The following is a 20,012-nucleotide window of genomic DNA, read 5'->3' as shown; positions in this document are numbered from 1 at the left end:
ACATTTGAGAAAATGATTATCAATATTTAAGTAGAATTTCGCGATTAATAAATGTGGTCCCTCCTGTTGCAATCAATATGACGGAAGAACGTCTGCCAACATTTAGGGATTGATTATCAGAACTAACGAAACAACCTAACGAAGCTAGGCGAAATACAAATGTGGGCCCACTTGTTTCGATCACCATAGATGACGGGAAAAATGTGGGCCCACATGTTAGAAAATGGTTATCACCACTAAACCAATCTTAGAAGATGTACTGATGGAAACATAAATATATAATGCATTCAAACATTTAATTACCTTACGTTTTACCTTAGGGATAAGCTGGGCATTTGATAGCTGGACCAACAACGTGCAGCGTGGGTGACGCCATTTCTCGCAAATACGAAAACAACGGAGATAGCTCCCGTTTGAAATTAGAGTGACCTCCCTTTCCCAATATGAACCACTGATAATGCGGTTTTGCCGAGATTATTATACAAGCATGTGTGTCATACTGATTTTGAGAAATGAGTGTCAGAATGAGTTTATTTCCAGAGGAGGAGTGAGGGTAATGCATGAATTCTTACACAAGTTTTGTAGAATCAGTGTGACACACATGCTCTTTTTGAGCCCTCCTTTTGAAAAATGCCCTAATACCCTAAGGGTAATGATATCTGCATGTTCTCAATATTTTTGACAACAGCAAGGTAGTGTTTCATTTTGTTAATTCAAAATGGCCACCAAGGGAACTAATAACAGTTTGAAGTACAGCATCTTTTAAACTCCCCTCCCCTTTTACCCTATGACAGATTGTTACAAACAAATTTGAAGATATCTACATGATCCTGCTACTGCTCTACAAGAAATTGGAGCTTTCAGGTGAAATATTCAAATATAGATGCCATCAGAAATTAATCCAATTTGAGAAATTGAGAAAATATTTCAAATGGGTTCTTTGCCTAGTGGTTTAAGATAATGGAAAGGTGAGCACCAGTACCTCTGGTATTGTTTTATGTTAAACAGGAAAAAATATAATTTTGAGTTTCTTTGCTGGTTTGACACTGTGCTGGAGAACCGAAGTGTTTCTAAGTGTCACCTACTGGAGTAGATGAGATTGTCACGTTGTAGAATGTTACACATATCCTTCAGCTATTCTTCACCAGCTTGTGCTTTGTTTGCCTGGTTCAGCATTCATTTGAGTATGTTATACTTCAGTATGTCTTGTTATTGGTTACTGAATTTACATAGTTTCCAAATACAGTCAACATGGGAACTATAACATCAATGGAGCCATCGTTACCGTCAATATTACAGTCTATGCTTCTTGGTCTGATGCACATTTGCCGTTACGGTTAAGACGCTAATGTACTGGTACTTGAAATAAGAATAAAAATGATTTTGTTAATGCATTTCTCTCTAAAGTGATCCTTTTTATAAAAGCAAAAATTATTATCAAAAGGTTACATTTTTTATGTTTTATTTCATGACTTAAATAAGTTGACAAACCTTGTAAAACAAAGAAGTCTCCTTTAAATTTTGTCCATATATGTGGAAGTATGATGGTAAATTAGTAAATCAAGTAATTAAAAAGCCTAAAGAAGTGCACTGTGTTAAATTGGATCATTTATTGTTGATTGAATTATATCATACAGTTTGAATGTGCTGATGAATTCTTAAAATTAAAAACTCGGGTTCAATTTTCTTAAAATGTTTTTATTTTAGCCCCAACCATTATATACAACTCCAAACAAAAAGAGTGCCTGTTAAAGGGCACCTGTCATGGCATGATCGATTAACTATAGTAACAGTAAAGAAGCAGGTGTTTTTTATATCCTATTGAGTACATATTGTGTAGCCATATCAGTGTCCAGATAGGTAGCATTGTCAGATTGTCCCATACACTTTGTTAGTTCCTAAGTTGACTGTAGGTCTAGCCAGTTTCATAGTAAATTTTAAGCTTATTTTACAATATTTGACTTTGTTTGACTTTAAGTAATTTGAGAACACTATTTTTGCTTTTCCCCTGCTCACCCTGCTAGGTGTTTGTACATTATGGGCATGGCTCAGTACATGAACACAAAGCTTGTCCCTGGGGGTGAGGAGGAGGGGGTCCCCAGCGAACTGCGCCAGCTCAGGTCGGTAGCCTCCTATCCTCTGTCTCCCCTTCTGACAAAGTCTGTGTCACTATTTGGCAGTCATTTTTTTGTTCATTTTTTCATGTTTTTTTTTTTTCACTAGGTACTGTAATAGGTTTTTTGTCTTAGTTTGGTCTTCAGAGTCAGTATATCTCTCCTGGACCTCATTCTGCCTGCAGAAGCAGCTGCTATGCTCTCCTCCTTCGATCTGTCCTTCCCCTTCCACATGTCCAACTACCTCCATCAGCTGTATCTCCCACCATCAGGCCTACCCCCTGTATCAGCCCTACCCCCCTGCATCAGCTATACCCCCCTCCGTTAGCCCTACCCCCTTCCATCAGCCCTACCCCCTCCATCAGCCCTACCCCCTCCATCCGCCCTACCCCCTCTATCAGCCCTACCCCCTCCATCAGCCCTACACACTCCATCCGCCCTACCCCCTCTATCAGCCCTACCCACACCATCAGCCCTACCCCTCCATCAGCCCTACCCCCTCCATCAGCCCTACACACTCCATCAGCCCTACCGCCTCCATCAGCCCTACACACTCCATCAGCCTTACCCCTCCATCAGCCCTACCTCCCTCCATCAGCCCTACCTCCCTCCATCAGCCCTACCTCCCTCCATCAGCCCTACCTCCCTCCATCAGCCCTACCCCCTCCATCAGCCCTACCCCCTCCATCAGCCCTACCTCCTTCCATCAGCCCTACCCCCTCTATCAGCCCTACCCACTCCATCAGCCCTACCCACTCCATCAGCCCTACCCACTCCATCAGCCCTACCCCCTCTATCAGCCCTACCCCCTCCATCAGCCCTACCTCCCTCCATCAGCCCTACCCCCTCTATCAGCCCTACCCACTCCATCAGCCCTACCCACTCCATCAGCCCTACCCACTCCATCAGCCCTACCCCCTCTATCAGCCCTACCCCCTCCATCAGCCCTACCTCCCTCCATCAGCCCTACCCCCTCTATCAGCCCTACCCACTCCATCAGCCCTACCCACTCCATCAGCCTTACCCCTCCATCAGCCCTACCCCTCCATCAGCCCTACCTCCCTCCATCAACCCTACCCCTCCATCAGCCCTACCTCCTCCATCAGCCCTACCCCTCCATCAGCCCTACCTCCCTCCATCAACCCTACCCCTCCATCAGCCCTACCCCTCCATCAGCCCTACCCCTCCATCAGCCCTACCTCCTCCATCAACCCTACCCCTCCATCAGCCCTACCCCTCCATCAGCCCTACCCCTCCATCAGCCCTACCTCCCTCCATCAGCCCTACCTCCCTCCATCAGCCCTACCCCTCCATCAGCCCTACCTCCCTCCATCAGCCCTACCTCCTCCATCAGCCCTATCCCTCCATCAGCCCTACCCCTCCATCAGCCCTACCCCTCCATCAGCCCTACCTCCCTCCATCAGCCCTACCTCCCCCCATCAGGCCTACCCCCTCCATCAGCCCTACCTCCCTCCATCAGCCCTACCCCCCTGCATCAGCCCTACCCACTCCATCAGCCCTACCTCCTCCATCAGCCCTACCTCCCTCCATCAGCCCTACCCCCCTGCATCAGCCCTACCTCCCTCCATCAGCCCTACCCCCTTCCATCAGCCCTAACCCCTCCATCAGCCCTACCCCCTGCATCAGCCCTACCCCCTCCATCAGCCCTACCTCCCTCCATCAGCCCTACCCCCCTGCATCAGCCCTACCCACTCCATCAGCCCTACCTCCTTCCATCAGCTTTATAGTGGGCCGTCTCTCAGTGTTCTCTGGCACGCTTGTCACTGTAACTAATGGTGTTCCTAACTTCCTATATATATTCATTAAGTAAATGCATCCTCTGATACTTAAAAGCTCATAATATTCATATTTGACAAACAAAAATATAAAAATAGTAATTTCTGTACTGTAAATATTTAGTGTGACACATACTCATATAAATAAATATTTTTATGTTCATATAACAACATGATTAATAAAATCATTCACATAATCAAATGAAACTTCTTCTTTTTTCCCATCAATAAACGTTTGAAGTGGCAGATATTTTCCCAGTGATTGTTCATTATATGCACAATATCTTTGAAGTACAACCCAATTTATCTTTGACTATATTAAGATACATCAATAAATTAGTACATATGCTCATGATATCAGTATCATTTGGGACCGGACATTTATTAGGGGAGGGGGTGGGGGAAACAGGGGAGGGTCACCCAATATGACAGTCTGTAGTGGAGGGTCATAAAAAATAGTACACATATTCAGGGATGTCATGGAAAAATGGACAGACTGTTGCAAGGTATATAGTGCCTTTGCATTTTGTCTTTTCAGGGAGGGTCATGACAAAAATGTACAAGGACATGGGGAGGGTCATCCAAAAATATGACCCACTCACCCCTGTAATAAATGACCGGTCCGTTCCCATCCATTAAGACTTCAGTTATGCAGATTGATAAATTTCCAATGAAACAAACCGTAATGATGTCTCTTCAATACGGTAGATGTACCAGTGTACACTTTCTTTCTTTGACAGGCCAGTGAAGCCAACTTGTAGCTGTTTTCAGGCAGTAAATCTCAGAGTTTCCAGCATGGGCGATATTGATGGTGTCAATAACCTTATTGTGTAGATACTCTGGTCAATGTCATATGTTTTCCAATGTTGCAGGTTTTCGTTCTGCCAGTATCCTTTCATCCTGAGCATTGCAGCAAAACGAACAATCCTGCAGAAGGACTCGGAGCAGCAGATGATTATCATGGCCAGGGTAGGTGCAGAGATGTGATAGGAGGGAGGGGTAGGTGCAGAGATGTGATAGGAGGGAGAGGTAGGTGTAGAGTGTGATAGGAGGGAGGGGTAGGTGTAGAGATGTGATAGGAGGGAGAGGTAGGTGTAGAGTTGTGATAGGAGGGAGGGGTAGGTGTAGAGTGTGATAGGAGGGAGAGGTAGGTGTAGAGATGTGATAGGAGGGAGAGGTAGGTGTAGAGTTGTGATAGGAGGGAGGGGTAGGTGTAGAGTGTGATAGGAGGGAGAGGTAGGTGTAGAGTGTGATAGGAGGGAGGGGTAGGTGCAGAGATGTGATAGGAGGGAGAGGTAGGTGTAGAGATGTGATAGGAGGGAGGGGTAGGTGTAGAGATGTAATAGGAGGGAGGGGTAGGTGTAGAGTGTGATAGGAGGGAGGGGTAGGTGCAGAGATGTGATAGGAGGGAGAGGTAGGTGTAGAGATGTGATAGGAGGGAGGGGTAGGTGCAGAGATGTGATAGGAGGGAGGGGTAGGTGTAGAGTTGTGATAGGAGGGAGGGGTAGGTGTAGAGTGTGATAGGAGGGAGAGGTAGGTGTAGAGATGTGATAGGAGGGAGGGGTAGGTGTAGAGATGTGATAGGAGGGAGGGGTAGGTGCAGAGATGTGATAGGAGGGAGGGGTAGGTGCAGAGATGTGATAGGAGGGAGAGGTAGGTGTAGAGTTGTGATAGGAGGGAGGGGTAGGTGTAGAGTGTGATAGGAGGGAGAGGTAGGTGTAGAGATGTGATAGGAGGGAGGGGTAGGTGCAGAGATGTGATAGGAGGGAGGGGTAGGTGTAGAGATGTGATAGGAGGGAGGGGTAGGTGTAGAGTGTGATAGGAGGGAGGGGTAGGTGTAGAGATGTGATAGGAGGGAGGGGTAGGTGCAGAGATGTGATAGGAGGGAGGGGTAGGTGTAGAGATGTGATAGGAGGGAGGGGTAGGGGTAGAGATGTGATAGGAGGGAGGGGTAGGTGTAGAGTGTGATAGGAGGGAGGGGTAGGTGTAGAGATGTGATAGGAGGGAGGGGTAGGTGTAGAGATGTGATAGGAGGGAGGGGTAGGTGTAGAGATGTGATAGGAGGGAGGGGTAGGTGTAGAGATGTGATAGGAGGGAGGGGTAGGTGCAGAGATGTGATAGGAGGGAGGGGTAGGTGTAGAGATGTGATAGGAGGGAGGGGTAGGTGCAGAGATGTGATAGGAGGGAGGGGTAGGTGTAGAGATGTGATAGGAGGGAGGGGTAGGTGTAGAGTGTGATAGGAGGGAGGGGTAGGTGTAGAGATGTGATAGGAGGGAGGGGTAGGTGTAGAGATGTGATAGGAGGGAGGGGTAGGTGTAGAGATGTGATAGGAGGGAGGGGTAGGTGTAGAGATGTGATAGGAGGGAGGGGTAGGTGCAGAGATGTGATAGGAGGGAGAGGTAGGTGTAGAGTTGTGATAGGAGGGAGGGGTAGGTGTAGAGTGTGATAGGAGGGAGAGGTAGGTGTAGAGATGTGATAGGAGGGAGGGGTAGGTGTAGAGTGTGATAGGAGGGAGGGGTAGGTGCAGAGATGTGATAGGAGGGAGAGGTAGGTGTAGAGATGTGATAGGAGGGAGAGGTAGGTGTAGAGATGTGATAGGAGGGAGGGGTAGGTGCAGAGATGTGATAGGAGGGAGAGGTAGGTGTAGAGATGTGATAGGAGGGAGAGGTAGGTGTAGAGATGTGATAGGAGGGAGGGGTAGGTGCAGAGATGTGATAGGAGGGAGGGGTAGGTGTAGAGATGTGATAGGAGGGAGGGGTAGGTGTAGAGATGTGATAGGAGGGAGAGGTAGGTGTAGAGATGTGATAGGAGGGAGGGGTAGGTGCAGAGATGTGATAGGAGGGAGGGGTAGGTGTAGAGATGTGATAGGAGGGAGGGGTAGGTGTAGAGTTGTGATAGGAGGGAGAGGTAGGTGTAGAGATGTGATAGGAGGGAGGGGTAGGTGCAGAGATGTGATAGGAGGGAGGGGTAGGTGTAGAGATGTGATAGGAGGGAGGGGTAGGTGTAGAGTGTGATAGGAGGGAGGGGTAGGTGTAGAGTTGTGATAGGAGGGAGGGGTAGGTGTAGAGATGTGATAGGAGGGAGGGGTAGGGGTAGAGATGTGATAGGAGGGAGGGGTAGGTGTAGAGTGTGATAGGAGGGAGGGGTAGGTGTAGAGATGTGATAGGAGGGAGGGGTAGGTGTAGAGATGTGATAGGAGGGAGGGGTAGGTGTAGAGATGTGATAGGAGGGAGGGGTAGGTGTAGAGATGTGATAGGAGGGAGAGGTAGGTGTAGAGATGTGATAGGAGGGAGGGGTAGGTGTAGAGATGTGATAGGAGGGAGGGGTAGGTGTAGAGATGTGATAGGAGGGAGGGGTAGGTGTAGAGATGTGATAGGAGGGAGGGGTAGGTGTAGAGATGTGATAGGAGGGAGGGGTAGGTGCAGAGATGTGATAGGAGGGAGGGGTAGGTGTAGAGATGTGATAGGAGGGAGGGGTAGGTGTAGAGATGTGATAGGAGGGAGGGGTAGGTGTAGAGATGTGATAGGAGGGAGGGGTAGGTGCAGAGATGTGATAGGAGGGAGGGGTAGGTGTAGAGATGTGATAGGAGGGAGGGGTAGGTGTAGAGATGTGATAGGAGGGAGGGGTAGGTGTAGAGATGTGATAGGAGGGAGGGGTAGGTGTAGAGATGTGATAGGAGGGAGGGGTAGGTGTAGAGATGTGATAGGAGGGAGGGGTAGGTGTAGAGTGTGATAGGAGGGAGGGGTAGGTGTAGAGTGTTATAGAAGGGAGGGGTAAGATGGTAGACACTGTAGTGATCAAAATGGGTGTGGCCGCATCACATATTAAAGAATATTAATAATCTGCATTCTCCTTACAGAAAAGTTTGGTGGCCAAAGTGCAGCGTCGACAACTGCCTGACATTGGGATGTTGTTTCTGAACCTGACGGTGCGGAGGTCTCACCTGGTGTCTGACTCTCTCAACGAGGTAAGACAGAGCACCTGGCCAGGTGAGAATCAGAATGACACCCTTTTTTCTGTCGACCTGTGTCAGTCCTCCCCTCGTTGTGTTTTGTTCACTTCGATAATTTGGAAATATGCACTCCACTCCCTTTTTAAAAATCCTGGCTCTGCTTCAGAGCACGATCTGAAGTCATAATGGCCCATCCCTGTAGGATGATCCAGTTCTGTGGCCGAAGCTCCGATCGTGTAATACCGTCTGACATGTTCCAGATTGCCAGGAAGCATCATGACCTCAAGAAGAAGCTGAAGGTGACCTTCGCCGGGGAGCCAGGCCTGGACATGGGGGGTCTGACCAAGGAGTGGTTCCTGCTGCTAATCAGACAGATATTCCAGCCTGAGTATGGTAGGTGGGGTCAGGGTGGGTGGATTTAGTGTGGTGTCAGGGTGGGTGGGGTCATGATGGGTGGGGTCAGGGTGAGTTACGGGGTCAGGGTGAGTGGAATGACAGTTGGTGGAGTCTACGTGGGTGGGGTAGGGGTCTATGTGGGTGGAGTCATAGTGGATAAAGTCTATGTGGGTGGAGTCAGGGTGGGTGGAGTCAAAGTGGGTGGAGTCGGGGGGTTGGGGTCAGGGTGGGTGGGAGGGTTGAGCCAAGGGAGGGGGGTCAGGGTGGGTTGAATCACCATTGGTGATGCAGCCTTCAAATGGGCTGTTTCAATCAGAGCCGGTCTATTGTGGTTTGATACCTCTGATTGACCAATTGCAATCAAGTATTTTCAAAATTCATGATAGAATTAGGTTTGAATCACATAAGAAAAATATACTTAATGCTATAAACCGTTTCTATGTCAGATTTTACTTGATTTCAAATGTCATGGCCTGATTAAGCTATAGAACTGCTAACAGTAGCATAAAATAAGCATTCACTGACTATCACAGATCATTGGCAAGTGAGTGAGTGTTGTTAAGAACCTCAGTCAGCAATATTCCAGAGATATTATCTCCTGTAAGTAGTCAAAAACAAAGTTATGAACAATGATCACCATCAAGATATGATGACACGTAATCAACGGTGTCGTCGACCTCCGAATCCACATTTTGGTCTGCTCTTATGACAAGCATGAGGTATGTCAGGGTTGATTTATCTTAAAAGTATGTTAATGTTGTGTGGAGATCTAATGTATCCCTGTATCAAAGGTGTATCAACCAGTATTGGTGTCAGTCGGTGTGACTACTGATGTTGTTTTCCAGGGATGTTCAACTACGACAAGATGGCGGGTTGCTACTGGTTCAGTGCCATGCCCTGTGAGAACTACCAGGAGTTTAACCTTGTAGGAGTTGTATCCTTACACACAGTCGTCATGGAGATCCTTACACACATACAGTTGTCATGGAGATCGATACACACATACAGTTGTCATGGAGATCCATACACACATACAGTCGTCATGGAGATCCATACACACATACAGTTGTCATGGAGATCCTAACACACATACAGTTGTCGTGGAGATCCTTACACACAGTTGTCGTGGAGATCCTTACACACAGTTGTCATGGAGATCCATACACACATGCAGTTTTCATGGAGATCCATACACACATACAGTTGTCGTGGAGATCCATACACACATACAGTTGTCATGGAGATCCATACACACATACAGTTGTCATGGAGATCCATACACACATACAGTCGTCATGGAAATCCATACACACAGTTGTCATGGAGATCCATACACACATGCAGTTTTCATGGAGATCCATACACACATACAGTTGTCATGGAGATCCTTACACATATACAGGGGTCATGGAGATCCTTAGACACATACAGTTGTCATGGAGATCCTTACACATATACAGTTGTCATGTAGATCCTAACACATACAGTTGTCATGGAGATCCTTACACACATACAGTTGTCATGGAGATCCTTGCACATATACAGTTGTCATGGAGATCCTTACACACATACAGTTGTCATGGAGATCCTTACATACAGTTGTCATGAAGATCCTTACACATATACAGTGGTCATGGAGATCCTTACACATATACAGTTGTCATGGAGATCCTAACACACATACAGTTGTCATGGAGATCCTAACACACATACAGTTGTCGTGGAGATCCTTACATACAGTTGTCATGAAGATCCTTACACATATACAGTGGTCATGGAGATCCTTACACATATACAGTTGTCATGGAGATCCTTACATACAGTTGCCAAAGATCCTTACACAAATACAGTTGTCATGAAGATCCTAACACACATACAGTTGTCATGGAGATCCTCTCACAGTTATTATAGAGATCCTTCCACACATACATGTTTAAACTATACAGATTCAGGGTGTTGCAATTTTTCAGTATTATATCCCAACGTGACTATCAGCTAAAAATAGATTCATCAGAATTTATCAAGTGCCTACTTTGTCTTAATACATCTAGAGGTGACAAATATATAAATATAAGTCGCACCTTGAACGTTACATGGATAATGCTGAACGTAATGCTGTACCTACATCATGGTTTATAACTAGAAGTCTAAGAACATTGGTGTGAGTGTTGCTATTTTCCTGAGCGTGTGAAGCTGATGGGTCTGGCTGTGTACAACTCCATCAACCTGGACATCCGCTTCCCGCCCTGCTGCTACAAGAAGCTGCTCAGTCCCGCTGTAGTCCCCTTCTCCAATCCTCGTGCCACGGTTGGCGTCACCACAGTCACAGTTGATGACCTCATGCATGTCAAACCGGTAAGTACACATCACCAGAATGGAATGTTTTACAGAAAGACAATAAAAGAATTTAAGGCTCTTAATTGACAAAAAGAATCTGAAGCAACTTTGTTATGATCACACAAGTGTAATCTCATTATTTTAAGAATACTCATATAATTTTATGTTGTATAAATGGAATACATTTTATAGTGTGAATGAGTAAGAGTTGGGTTTAATGCAGTTTTGAACAGTATTTCAGTTGTAATGTGAGCTTAATGTGGGTGGAAAATCTGAAGTGATATGCAGATCTTCAAGTTAATAAAGGGGGCACGGGTGGCCCAGTCGTCTTAGGCGCCGCGATTCGCTGTGCAGAGTTGCGTCCCTTCGGCACGCCAGAAACCTATGATTGTAGGTTCAAATTTCGTTCGCCCCGATTATGTTTCTCGGTTTGTCAGCACCATCAAAGTTATTTACCGCTTTGATGACACCCTCAAGCAGGGGTATGGTCCTGACATAATCAAGGCAAGACTAGTATTCAAGACCACAATCATAGTTTTCCTTGCAGAAAATTGCAGCACCTTAGGCGACTGGTCACCTGTGCACCCTTTAGACACAGGCAAATGCTGAACATAACATCATATTACAATAGACTTTGAGAAGAGTTGATTTCTTGAGATATCAGAACTGGTGGGACAAAACATGAAATGGACTGTATGAATTCTAAAAAACAGGTTTTGTTGTGTCTTGTGTGCAGGAGGTGGCGAAAGGCTTGAAGGACTTGATGGAGTATGAGGAGGATGTGGAGGAGGATTTCTGTCTTACATTTGAGGTGAGCAGATGTGACTGGCAGCCATCTTGGTTTAACTTTTCAAAAATATATAAAATATGATACGGTCTCATCAGGAAGCTTCAAATCTTTTTGTTGTACCTGATGTTTGCTCCTTTCCCTAAAAATGACAATGATTTATTATAAACTGACCTGGGAATTATGATCATATATTGATCATAATATTTATGCTAAGAATATTGACAAAGGGAGGTGCTTATAAACCATCAGGGCTCGATTTAAGGCACTTGATTTAACCTGCCTCAGATGCATGTTGACATGAAAACCAAGTCGCACCAAACAAAACCAGGTTGCACCCTGGGTACCGTTGTTCAAACATCCTTAGCGCTACGACTGTCAGAAGTCTATGTTAAGGTATGGGAGTCACAATCACCTTAGCACTAAGATTACTTTGTACAACGTCACCCTGGTTCCATAAGTTTATCAAAGCTGATAAAGGTGGGTCCGCTGCCAGAGTCGTATAAATTAATGATGCATTACTGTAACAAGTGTCCACGGTTTCATGGTGTCATGCACAAGAAAGTGTGACTAACTACACATAACACAGGGATTTGTGATGTCATGTGGTAAATTTAGTTTAAAGGTATTGAGTGTGTCCAAAGATCAGTTTTATGTGGACAAGTAACGGTTAGTCAGACTTAAGTTTTTAAATGCACTTGCATGCATGTAGACATAAATGTTAGGTTGCATTTTTCAACAATAGGATGCATTGGTGCATGTTTTATATAGCTAAATCAACCCTGACCATGTACATTACAAGTTATATTTGTTGTGGGAGATCAAGTGGTACAAAACAAACTGGGTTAAATGTGAATGAAAATAACCCTTCTTGATAATAGTTACCCAGAAATTATATACCCTTCTGCATTTCTAACCCGTGAAGGTCCAGGGTAGAATAGGTCTTCAGCAACCCATGCTTGCCATAAAAGGCGACAATGCTTGTCGTAAGAGGTGGTCAGGCTCGTTGACTTGGTTGATGCATGTCATTGTATCCCATTTGTATGGATTGATGCTCATGATATCAATCACTGGATTGTCTGGTCCAGACAGCCATCATTTACAGTAAAGTACGGTTATAACGAACATGCTTATAATGAACTGACGGATATAACGAACTATTTTTTTGGTCCTGTCTATTGCTGTATATATTCCATACATTTGCTTATAGCGAACTACAGTTACAATCAATTAAAATTAGTGGTCCCTTTGAGTTCGTTATAACCGTAGTTTACTGTAACTGGAATATTGCTGAGCGCAGCGTTAAACAACAAACAAACAAACCAATAAAACATTCTACACTTCTCAGTACATTTTTGGCCTAGTGACAATTACTTATAGTTGATTGGACTATACATTGAAATTGACATGTAAAATCAAAAGTTATTCCTGAGGGATTCTTTGACGAAGAATCATACACGCATTCTGATTGGTTTGTCGTATTTTCGCACGTAACATTCATCGATAGGGGGGACGAGTCTTCTTGTAGGTTACGGAAAGGGGCGAGTGTAGTTTCTGGTGAGCCACTATTTTTTGTAGTCACATATCCAAATTTGGTCTGGTTGTGTGTGTGACAGGTGTCCAGCAGTGAGTATGGGTCAATGAAGACAGTGCTGCTGAAGCCCAATGGAGACAACATCGCAGTCACCAAGGAGAACAGGAAAGGTCAGTGTCGCTGTTAGCATCTGATGTCAGGCCTGTAGGAGCAGGCGCCCAGGTCCACTCATCCCACCAATTCTTTTTTATCAACAACGTTTAACAAAGAGAATTCTTCTCAACCCCTCCACCCATTGGCCAACATCTACATACATACAGATTACTTGGCAATATTCATCCCCAAGTCTGAAGCAAATGTTTGTTAAAATTTCCAAATTGGAATTTAGAATACATGATATTATATCATAGTTATAACTAACATACCGTATTCGATGTAATAAGCGTCGGGGCACTCTCAAAATTAGAAAAAAGGGGGCTCTTATTAGAATATAATTTTGGTGAGAGAAAAAACAGAGTTGAAAGATTGTAAATTTCGTAGTTTATGCTGACAGCCTGAAATTATACAAACGAAAAGTATGTGCGTATCATACACGACAGATATATTTTCCAGAATTTAATTGCGCATAATTAAGGGTGCATATAACACACGAGTGCGTGTTATACACGAAGAAATAAGTCTTGTGTTCATTGATCAGTTGGAAGGGGTGCTAATTGGGATTGTTCAGTAGCCAATATATTAGCAAATATCGCCGTTGGCACTTATCAGTGTGGGGCGCTTATTACGTTGAATACAGTTTGTGCTTTGTACAGATGACTTGTATTTCACTGATTACTGGCCAATGGTGAGCAGAGGACTTATTTCTTCGTTCTTCCTTATTTCATTGAATGCACCTCTGACCAATTTCTAAAATAGTTAACCTTTGTAAGATTTAACTGTTAAAATGTGTCTAAAAGTGTGAATGTGTATCTTATTTCTTGTCTGAATATATATGAATGTATTTAGTGTCTAAAGTACCAGAATATGTTTGAATATGAAATTTCCGACCAACATCTTGTATTCTACAGAGTATGTTCAGCTCTATGTGGAATTCATTCTCAACAAGTCAGTGTACCCACAATTCCAAGCATTCTACCATGGATTTCACAGTGTGTGTGCATCAAATGCACTAATTGTAAGTACGCCCTATCTGCACTCTGTCAAATATTATAGTGAGTTTACACGAAGGCGTGTTCAATAGGGCTGGAACGAGTCCAAATTTATTACTGGGGTACCCGACCCTACCCGGGTACCCACTGAAGGTCTCAAGAGTTTGGAACGAAATGTCTGATTGGGAATTGTTTTACCACAGCCCTGGCAAAAACTACTTAGATACATGTATCAAACGATCAGATCATGCGTACACGGAAGTTGACTGAAGCTTTATCTCTACTCACCCATATACAAGTCAAAGGAATGTGTTCATCGTCAGAAAGAAATGCAAACTTTAGCGTCTTGAAGTGTAACCACTGAGCTATAGTGAGTCGTTGTCATAAAACAATATATCAAGGGTCCGGGTAGTCCTAGATCCTATTCAAGAACCACCTGACCTGAGAACCCGAGTTACCAGTCCCAGCCCTAGTGTTCAAAAATACAAAAAAGAATTGTTTGCACCGTAACCTCACACACTGCTGTTGTAGATGTTGCGGCCTGAAGAGGTGGAAATGTTGGTGTGTGGCAGCCCGACCATCAACATCAATGACCTCAAGAAGGTGACAATGTATGAAGGTTACAGTCCTCAGGATCAGACAATTAGGTCAGTACTGTAACACTCTGAACAAACAATCAGGGTCCCCTTTCCTCAAAGCTGTCTCAGAGGCTGAACTATTTTACCTAACCAGAACCTTGCGATCGTGCTATTGTCAGGAGCTGACAATCAGGTCTGTGTACCAGCTCTGGACTCCTCAGGATCAGACAATCAGGTCTGAATACCCTCCCTGGACTCCTCAGGAGCTGACAATCAGGTCTGTATACCCTCTCTAGACTCCTCAGGAGCTGACAATCAGATCTGTATACCCTCCCTGGACTCCTCAGGAGCTGACAATCAGGTCTGTATACCCTCCATGGACTCCTCAGGAGCTGACAATCAGGTCTGTATGCCCTCTCTTGACTCCTCAGGAGCCAACAATCAGGTCTGTATACCCCCTCTTGACTCCTCAGGAGCCGACAATCAGGTCTGTATACCCTCCCTTGACTCCTCAGGAGCCGACAATCAGGTCTGTATACCCTCTCTAGACTCCTCAGGAGCTGACAATCAGGTCTGTATACCCTCCCTTGACTCCTCAGGAGCCGACAATCAGGTCTGTATACCCTCTCTGGACTCCTCAGGAGCTGACAATCAGGTCTGTGTCCCCTCTCTTGACTCCTCAGGAGCTGACAATCAGGTCTGTATACCCACTCTGGACTCCTCAGGAGCCGACAATCGGTCTGTATACCCTCTCTTGACTCCTCAGGAGCTGACAATCAGGTCTGTATACCCTCTCTTGACTCCTCAGGAGCTGACGATCAGGTCTGTATAGCCTCTATTGACTCCTCAGGAGCCGACAATCAGGTCTGTATACCCTCTCTTGACTCCTCAGGAGCTGACAATCAGGTCTGTATACCCTCCCTAGACTCCTCAGGAGCTGACAATCAGGCTACATTTACCTGTGTACACAGAGTACTTGGTAGCTTGAGGTGGATGTTTGCCATCCAGGTATGTGTTTGTTCACTGACTACAGTTGACTGTGTGTTGGCAGGTACTTCTGGGACATGGTGAATGGTATGCCCATGGAACTGCAGAAGAAGCTGCTGCTGTTTGCCACAGGAAGTGACCGGATTCCCATTGGTGGAACCCAGGAGATGCAGTTCAAGATCTCTAGGATCTCTGGAACTGATCTGTAAGTGCTGCTTATGTTGTGGCCTGTGTCCATCTGTACATTCATTGTTAACTTTGCCTTTTTTGAATCTCCTCTGAGACTGCAACGTCTTTGGAGATGAATCTTGTGTGAATGATCCCAGGCCTCTAAAAAATGTGCTCACAGAATTCTGATCCGTATTCCGGCAGCCATATTGAAAATGTTATTTTTGGATGTACCTTACCAATTTCTGCATGTATCATTATACAGCAAGTATTTGGTTTTATTGCACTGAATTAATTGGTTTCCATCATTAGTGTCTGATAAAGTCGATTGTCAGTTTAATGAGTCACCAGAGGGTAAGATAAACATGACTTGACTGTATACTGACACACAATGAAATCTCATAATCACCTTTAACACACATCAGACATGATGTGTTTTGTGCTCAAGCCTATATATCAAAATACATTGAATGAGATTAAAACCTGAGTGAGGACATTGGATGATCTCATTGTTGGGTGATCTCATGCCTAAAGGGGCGGTGGGGTAGCCTAGTGGTTAAAGCATTCGCTCGTCACGCTGAAGACCCGGGTTCGATTCTCGACATGGGTACAATGTGTGAAGCTCATATGTGTGCCCTCCGCTGTGATTTTGCTGGAATATTGCTAAAAGCGGTGTAAAACCATACTCACTCATTCACTCTCATGCCTAAATACACAGCTCTTACAAAAAATCACATATGTGTTTCCAAAGTGTGTCAGTATATTGACACCTCAAAATATTGAAGTTAGTTTAGAACCATAGACATACATCTTGTTTTTATTCCATTGCTACAATAGGTGTTTATTACGAAAAATCACATATGTGTTTTCAAAGTGTGTCAGTATACTTATGTATTCATCTTAATTCGCCACTGCCATGTGACCCGATCTGTGATCCTGACTGTAGCAGTACAGGAATGGCCTGACTAGGTCCAGTGTTGTCGTAGATACTTGTCCCATTCACCTCCTTGTGTCTGTTGCCAGACTGCCGATGGCTCACACCTGTTTTAACCAGTTGGTGCTGCCTCCTTACAAGTCCCGGAAGGTCCTCAAGCAGAAGCTGATTGCTGCCATTCAGAATGCTGAAGGATTTGGACTAGAATGATGTGACAGTGGTTTCATGGATCTGTGTGTGACCATCCAAAGGACTGCTTGTTTCAGTGGTGTTCTTCTGACCATCACAAGCAGGCTGGTGGACTCTTGTGAGACTGATATTTCTGTTGGTATCTCAATGCCTGTTGCAGTGCTGAAGATAATATGAGAAAATTGAATGTTTCACTATGGACATACTTAACGCTCCTGAAGGGCAGCTAGATGTACACTGAGCATTGATGTAATCAACACCTTGGACAGTCAACCATGCAGCTTTAGCAGTATACAACACCTGGGAGACTCCATTAGGATCTATACAACACCTGGGAGAGCCCACTAAGATGTATACAACAACCTGGGAGAGTCCACTATGATGTATACAACACCTGGGAGAGTCCACTATGATGTATACAACACCTGGGAGAGTCCACTATGATGTATACAACACCTGGGAGAGTCCACTATGATGTATACAACACCTGGGAGAGTCCACTATGATGTATACAACACCTGGGAGAGTCCACTATGATGTATACAACACCTGGGAGAGTCCACTATGATGTATACAACACATGGGAGAGTCCACTATGATGTATACAACAACCTGGGAGAGTCCATTAGGATGTATACAACACCTGGGAGAGTCCACTTGGATGTATACAACACCTGGGAGAGTCCACTATGATGTATACAACACCTTGGAGAGTCCATTAGGATGTATTTGGGCAAATCCAAAATGATGTATGAACTCCTGGGAGAGTCCACTATAATGAATACAACACCAGGGAGAGTTCATTATGATGTATTTGGACAAATCCACTATCATGTATACAACACCTGTAGTTGGGAGAGTCCACTATGATATATACAACATCTTAGAGGCCATAATGAATGTTACAAGACAGGAGAGTCCAATTTATGTATACTACACATTTATATATTTGGAAATGTAATTGGTGAGTGAGTATACTTTAAGTACAGATCACAACACTATACTCAAAAATAAAACTATTGTACAACCAGGACTACTAAATGCAAATTCTAGCATGAATTTGGAAATTACTCAATCAGAGTAATTGATTGGTCAATCAGAGGTTGTCAAATCACAATAAATCCCTTATGATTGATATAGCTGATTTGATGGCCGCGTCACCAAGGAAGCTAATATTAATAAAATACTACTTTTTTTCAGTCATTGTAGGTAGGCATATTTAAATAATTATAGCTACAGTTATAGGTAGGGGTGCCAACCTCATGTTAGCTTACCAACCAGCCATGCTTATATGTTTGAGTGAAATATTAAGGTGTAAACAAACTGCTTGAGCATATACAGTGCCATATTTTGTTCAATGGCTGTTGTCAGTGATACAGAAATTCAGATCGACAACCCACTCAAAACACTGGACTCAACCCATGCCGCTTCAGTCAATATATTTGCTAACATCAACGAGTTCGCATTTTATTTATCCATGGCAGAATGGGGATAAACATACTGTGTTTTCAATGTAGAGCTAGGTTACCTGTAGATTTAACTGCACTAAATTTAACATTTGAAACCTCAAGCTGCGCATCTGGTTCCAAATTCAATTTAACACAGTTAAATCTACAGATAACCAAGCTCTACATTGAAAACACGGTATGTTTACCTCCTTATTGCCATGTTTCCTATTTGCATTCAATTTCTGTTAATAATCACATATTCTCCCCTTCTTTTCCAAAAAGCTCGATGTATCTGAGCTTTCATGGGAACAACAGTATTGGATGCATGGCTGATAGTTATGGGGAACAGAGCATGGAATGCTTGTCCTGTTTATATCTAAATCTTGTGCCATAAATCTTCATTTTGGAATTGGAAATAATTGGATCCAATTACTGTCTGCATTAATCACTCGTCAATAGAAACGTATCTTGTCTGCTCCACTTTGAGAAGGTGATCTTAACCCTAAGGTTAAAGTCTATGATATTGGTTCTCATTGTCTTAGTGCTACGATCAGACTGTCAAATTCAGCTGGCAAATATATTTTTATGTGACTAATCATACATCATCAGCCTGCTCGTGGCTGGTAACATGTTTCGCGAGGCCGCTTGACATTTTACTCCACCTGCCCGATTGTCTGGCAGATCATTCTAGGACTGCGTACGTATTCAAGTTTTATTACAACTCCTTCTAGATTCTCAAGCAATTGTTTGCATTGTTTCAACTGAATTGAATCTGTCTCTTACTTTTTCCAATTTGACAATATTTATAATGTCTGAATGTGGGCAGGTAACTTTAAAGATGGGCAGGCAACACTTATGGCTCACCTGCTCGACTGTGTTGTTGGGTTTTAAAATCATTATTCAACCACTGGTCTCAGAAATGTTTTGTGTTTTTTAAAATATATATGGACTGTTGTTTTCTGTATTGTCAGTGACAAGATGTAATTGCAACTTGATGTTTTCACAGAAATAATACTTCAACACAGAGATTCATCTACTGACACAGTTTACTGTTATTTACAATTATTTTCACACAATTGTTTCCTCAATTTTGGCAGCATGTCCTAATATGTAGGCTACCCATAGTTATTGAGTCTATTGTCAGGCTTTATCCACTTGAACATATTCTTTATCAGAATCATCCAGTTTTGTTTCAGATTATGCCATCATGATTTGAGAAAGCAAACTTTTTAGGCAAATGTTTACAAGGTGTACAATAAACATAGGCAATATTTTTGAGCATGCAATCTGTCAATACTGTAGTCCAGAGTAAAGACATAACAATGTGTGATACTGGAAGCAGTTGTCCTGTAGTAGCATATGCCTGTGAGTGTTTGGCAGTACTGTATGGCAGTTGATATATTTTGTTTAAAAGTCAAGCAGTATTTGGATCAAAGAATACAAATGTTCATGACCTGTACATAAGGGAAAGTGATCTGTACATATTGTCATGTGATCTGACACTATGGTCATGTGACCTGTAGCTATTGTCATGTGATCAGTAAGTATGGTCATGTGACCTGACTGTGGTCATGTTGTCATGTGATCCATAGCAATGGTCATGTGACCAGTTAATTATCATGTGTCATATTAGGAATTATTGTT

The 20,012-nt window shown here is 43.9% G+C and overlaps 1 protein-coding gene across 2 annotated transcripts in view; it reads left to right on the top strand.

Annotated features, from left to right (window-relative positions):
- LOC124143382 (probable E3 ubiquitin-protein ligase HECTD2) overlaps positions 1-17,777 on the top strand; it is a 75,325-nt gene extending 57,548 nt beyond the window's left edge. For both annotated transcript variants that reach the window (XM_048392065.1, XM_048392064.1), the window contains 11 exons: positions 4,783-4,879; positions 7,770-7,877; positions 8,123-8,255; positions 9,104-9,192; positions 10,452-10,613; positions 11,332-11,406; positions 12,999-13,086; positions 13,984-14,090; positions 14,596-14,711; positions 15,694-15,834; positions 16,821-17,777. In XM_048392065.1, coding sequence (XP_048248022.1) covers positions 4,783-4,879; positions 7,770-7,877; positions 8,123-8,255; positions 9,104-9,192; positions 10,452-10,613; positions 11,332-11,406; positions 12,999-13,086; positions 13,984-14,090; positions 14,596-14,711; positions 15,694-15,834; positions 16,821-16,941 — 1,237 coding nt within the window. In that variant the 3' untranslated portion in view covers positions 16,942-17,777. The remainder of the gene's footprint in view (positions 1-4,782; positions 4,880-7,769; positions 7,878-8,122; positions 8,256-9,103; positions 9,193-10,451; positions 10,614-11,331; positions 11,407-12,998; positions 13,087-13,983; positions 14,091-14,595; positions 14,712-15,693; positions 15,835-16,820) is intronic.
- The last annotated feature ends 2,235 nt before the right edge of the window (positions 17,778-20,012 follow it).

This window comes from Haliotis rufescens, unplaced genomic scaffold (genome assembly GCF_023055435.1).
Source record: "Haliotis rufescens isolate VD_foot unplaced genomic scaffold, xgHalRufe1.0.p SCAF_108, whole genome shotgun sequence".
NCBI lineage: Eukaryota > Metazoa > Mollusca > Gastropoda > Lepetellida > Haliotidae > Haliotis > Haliotis rufescens.
This window is presented reverse-complemented; position numbering and strand designations above follow the sequence as displayed.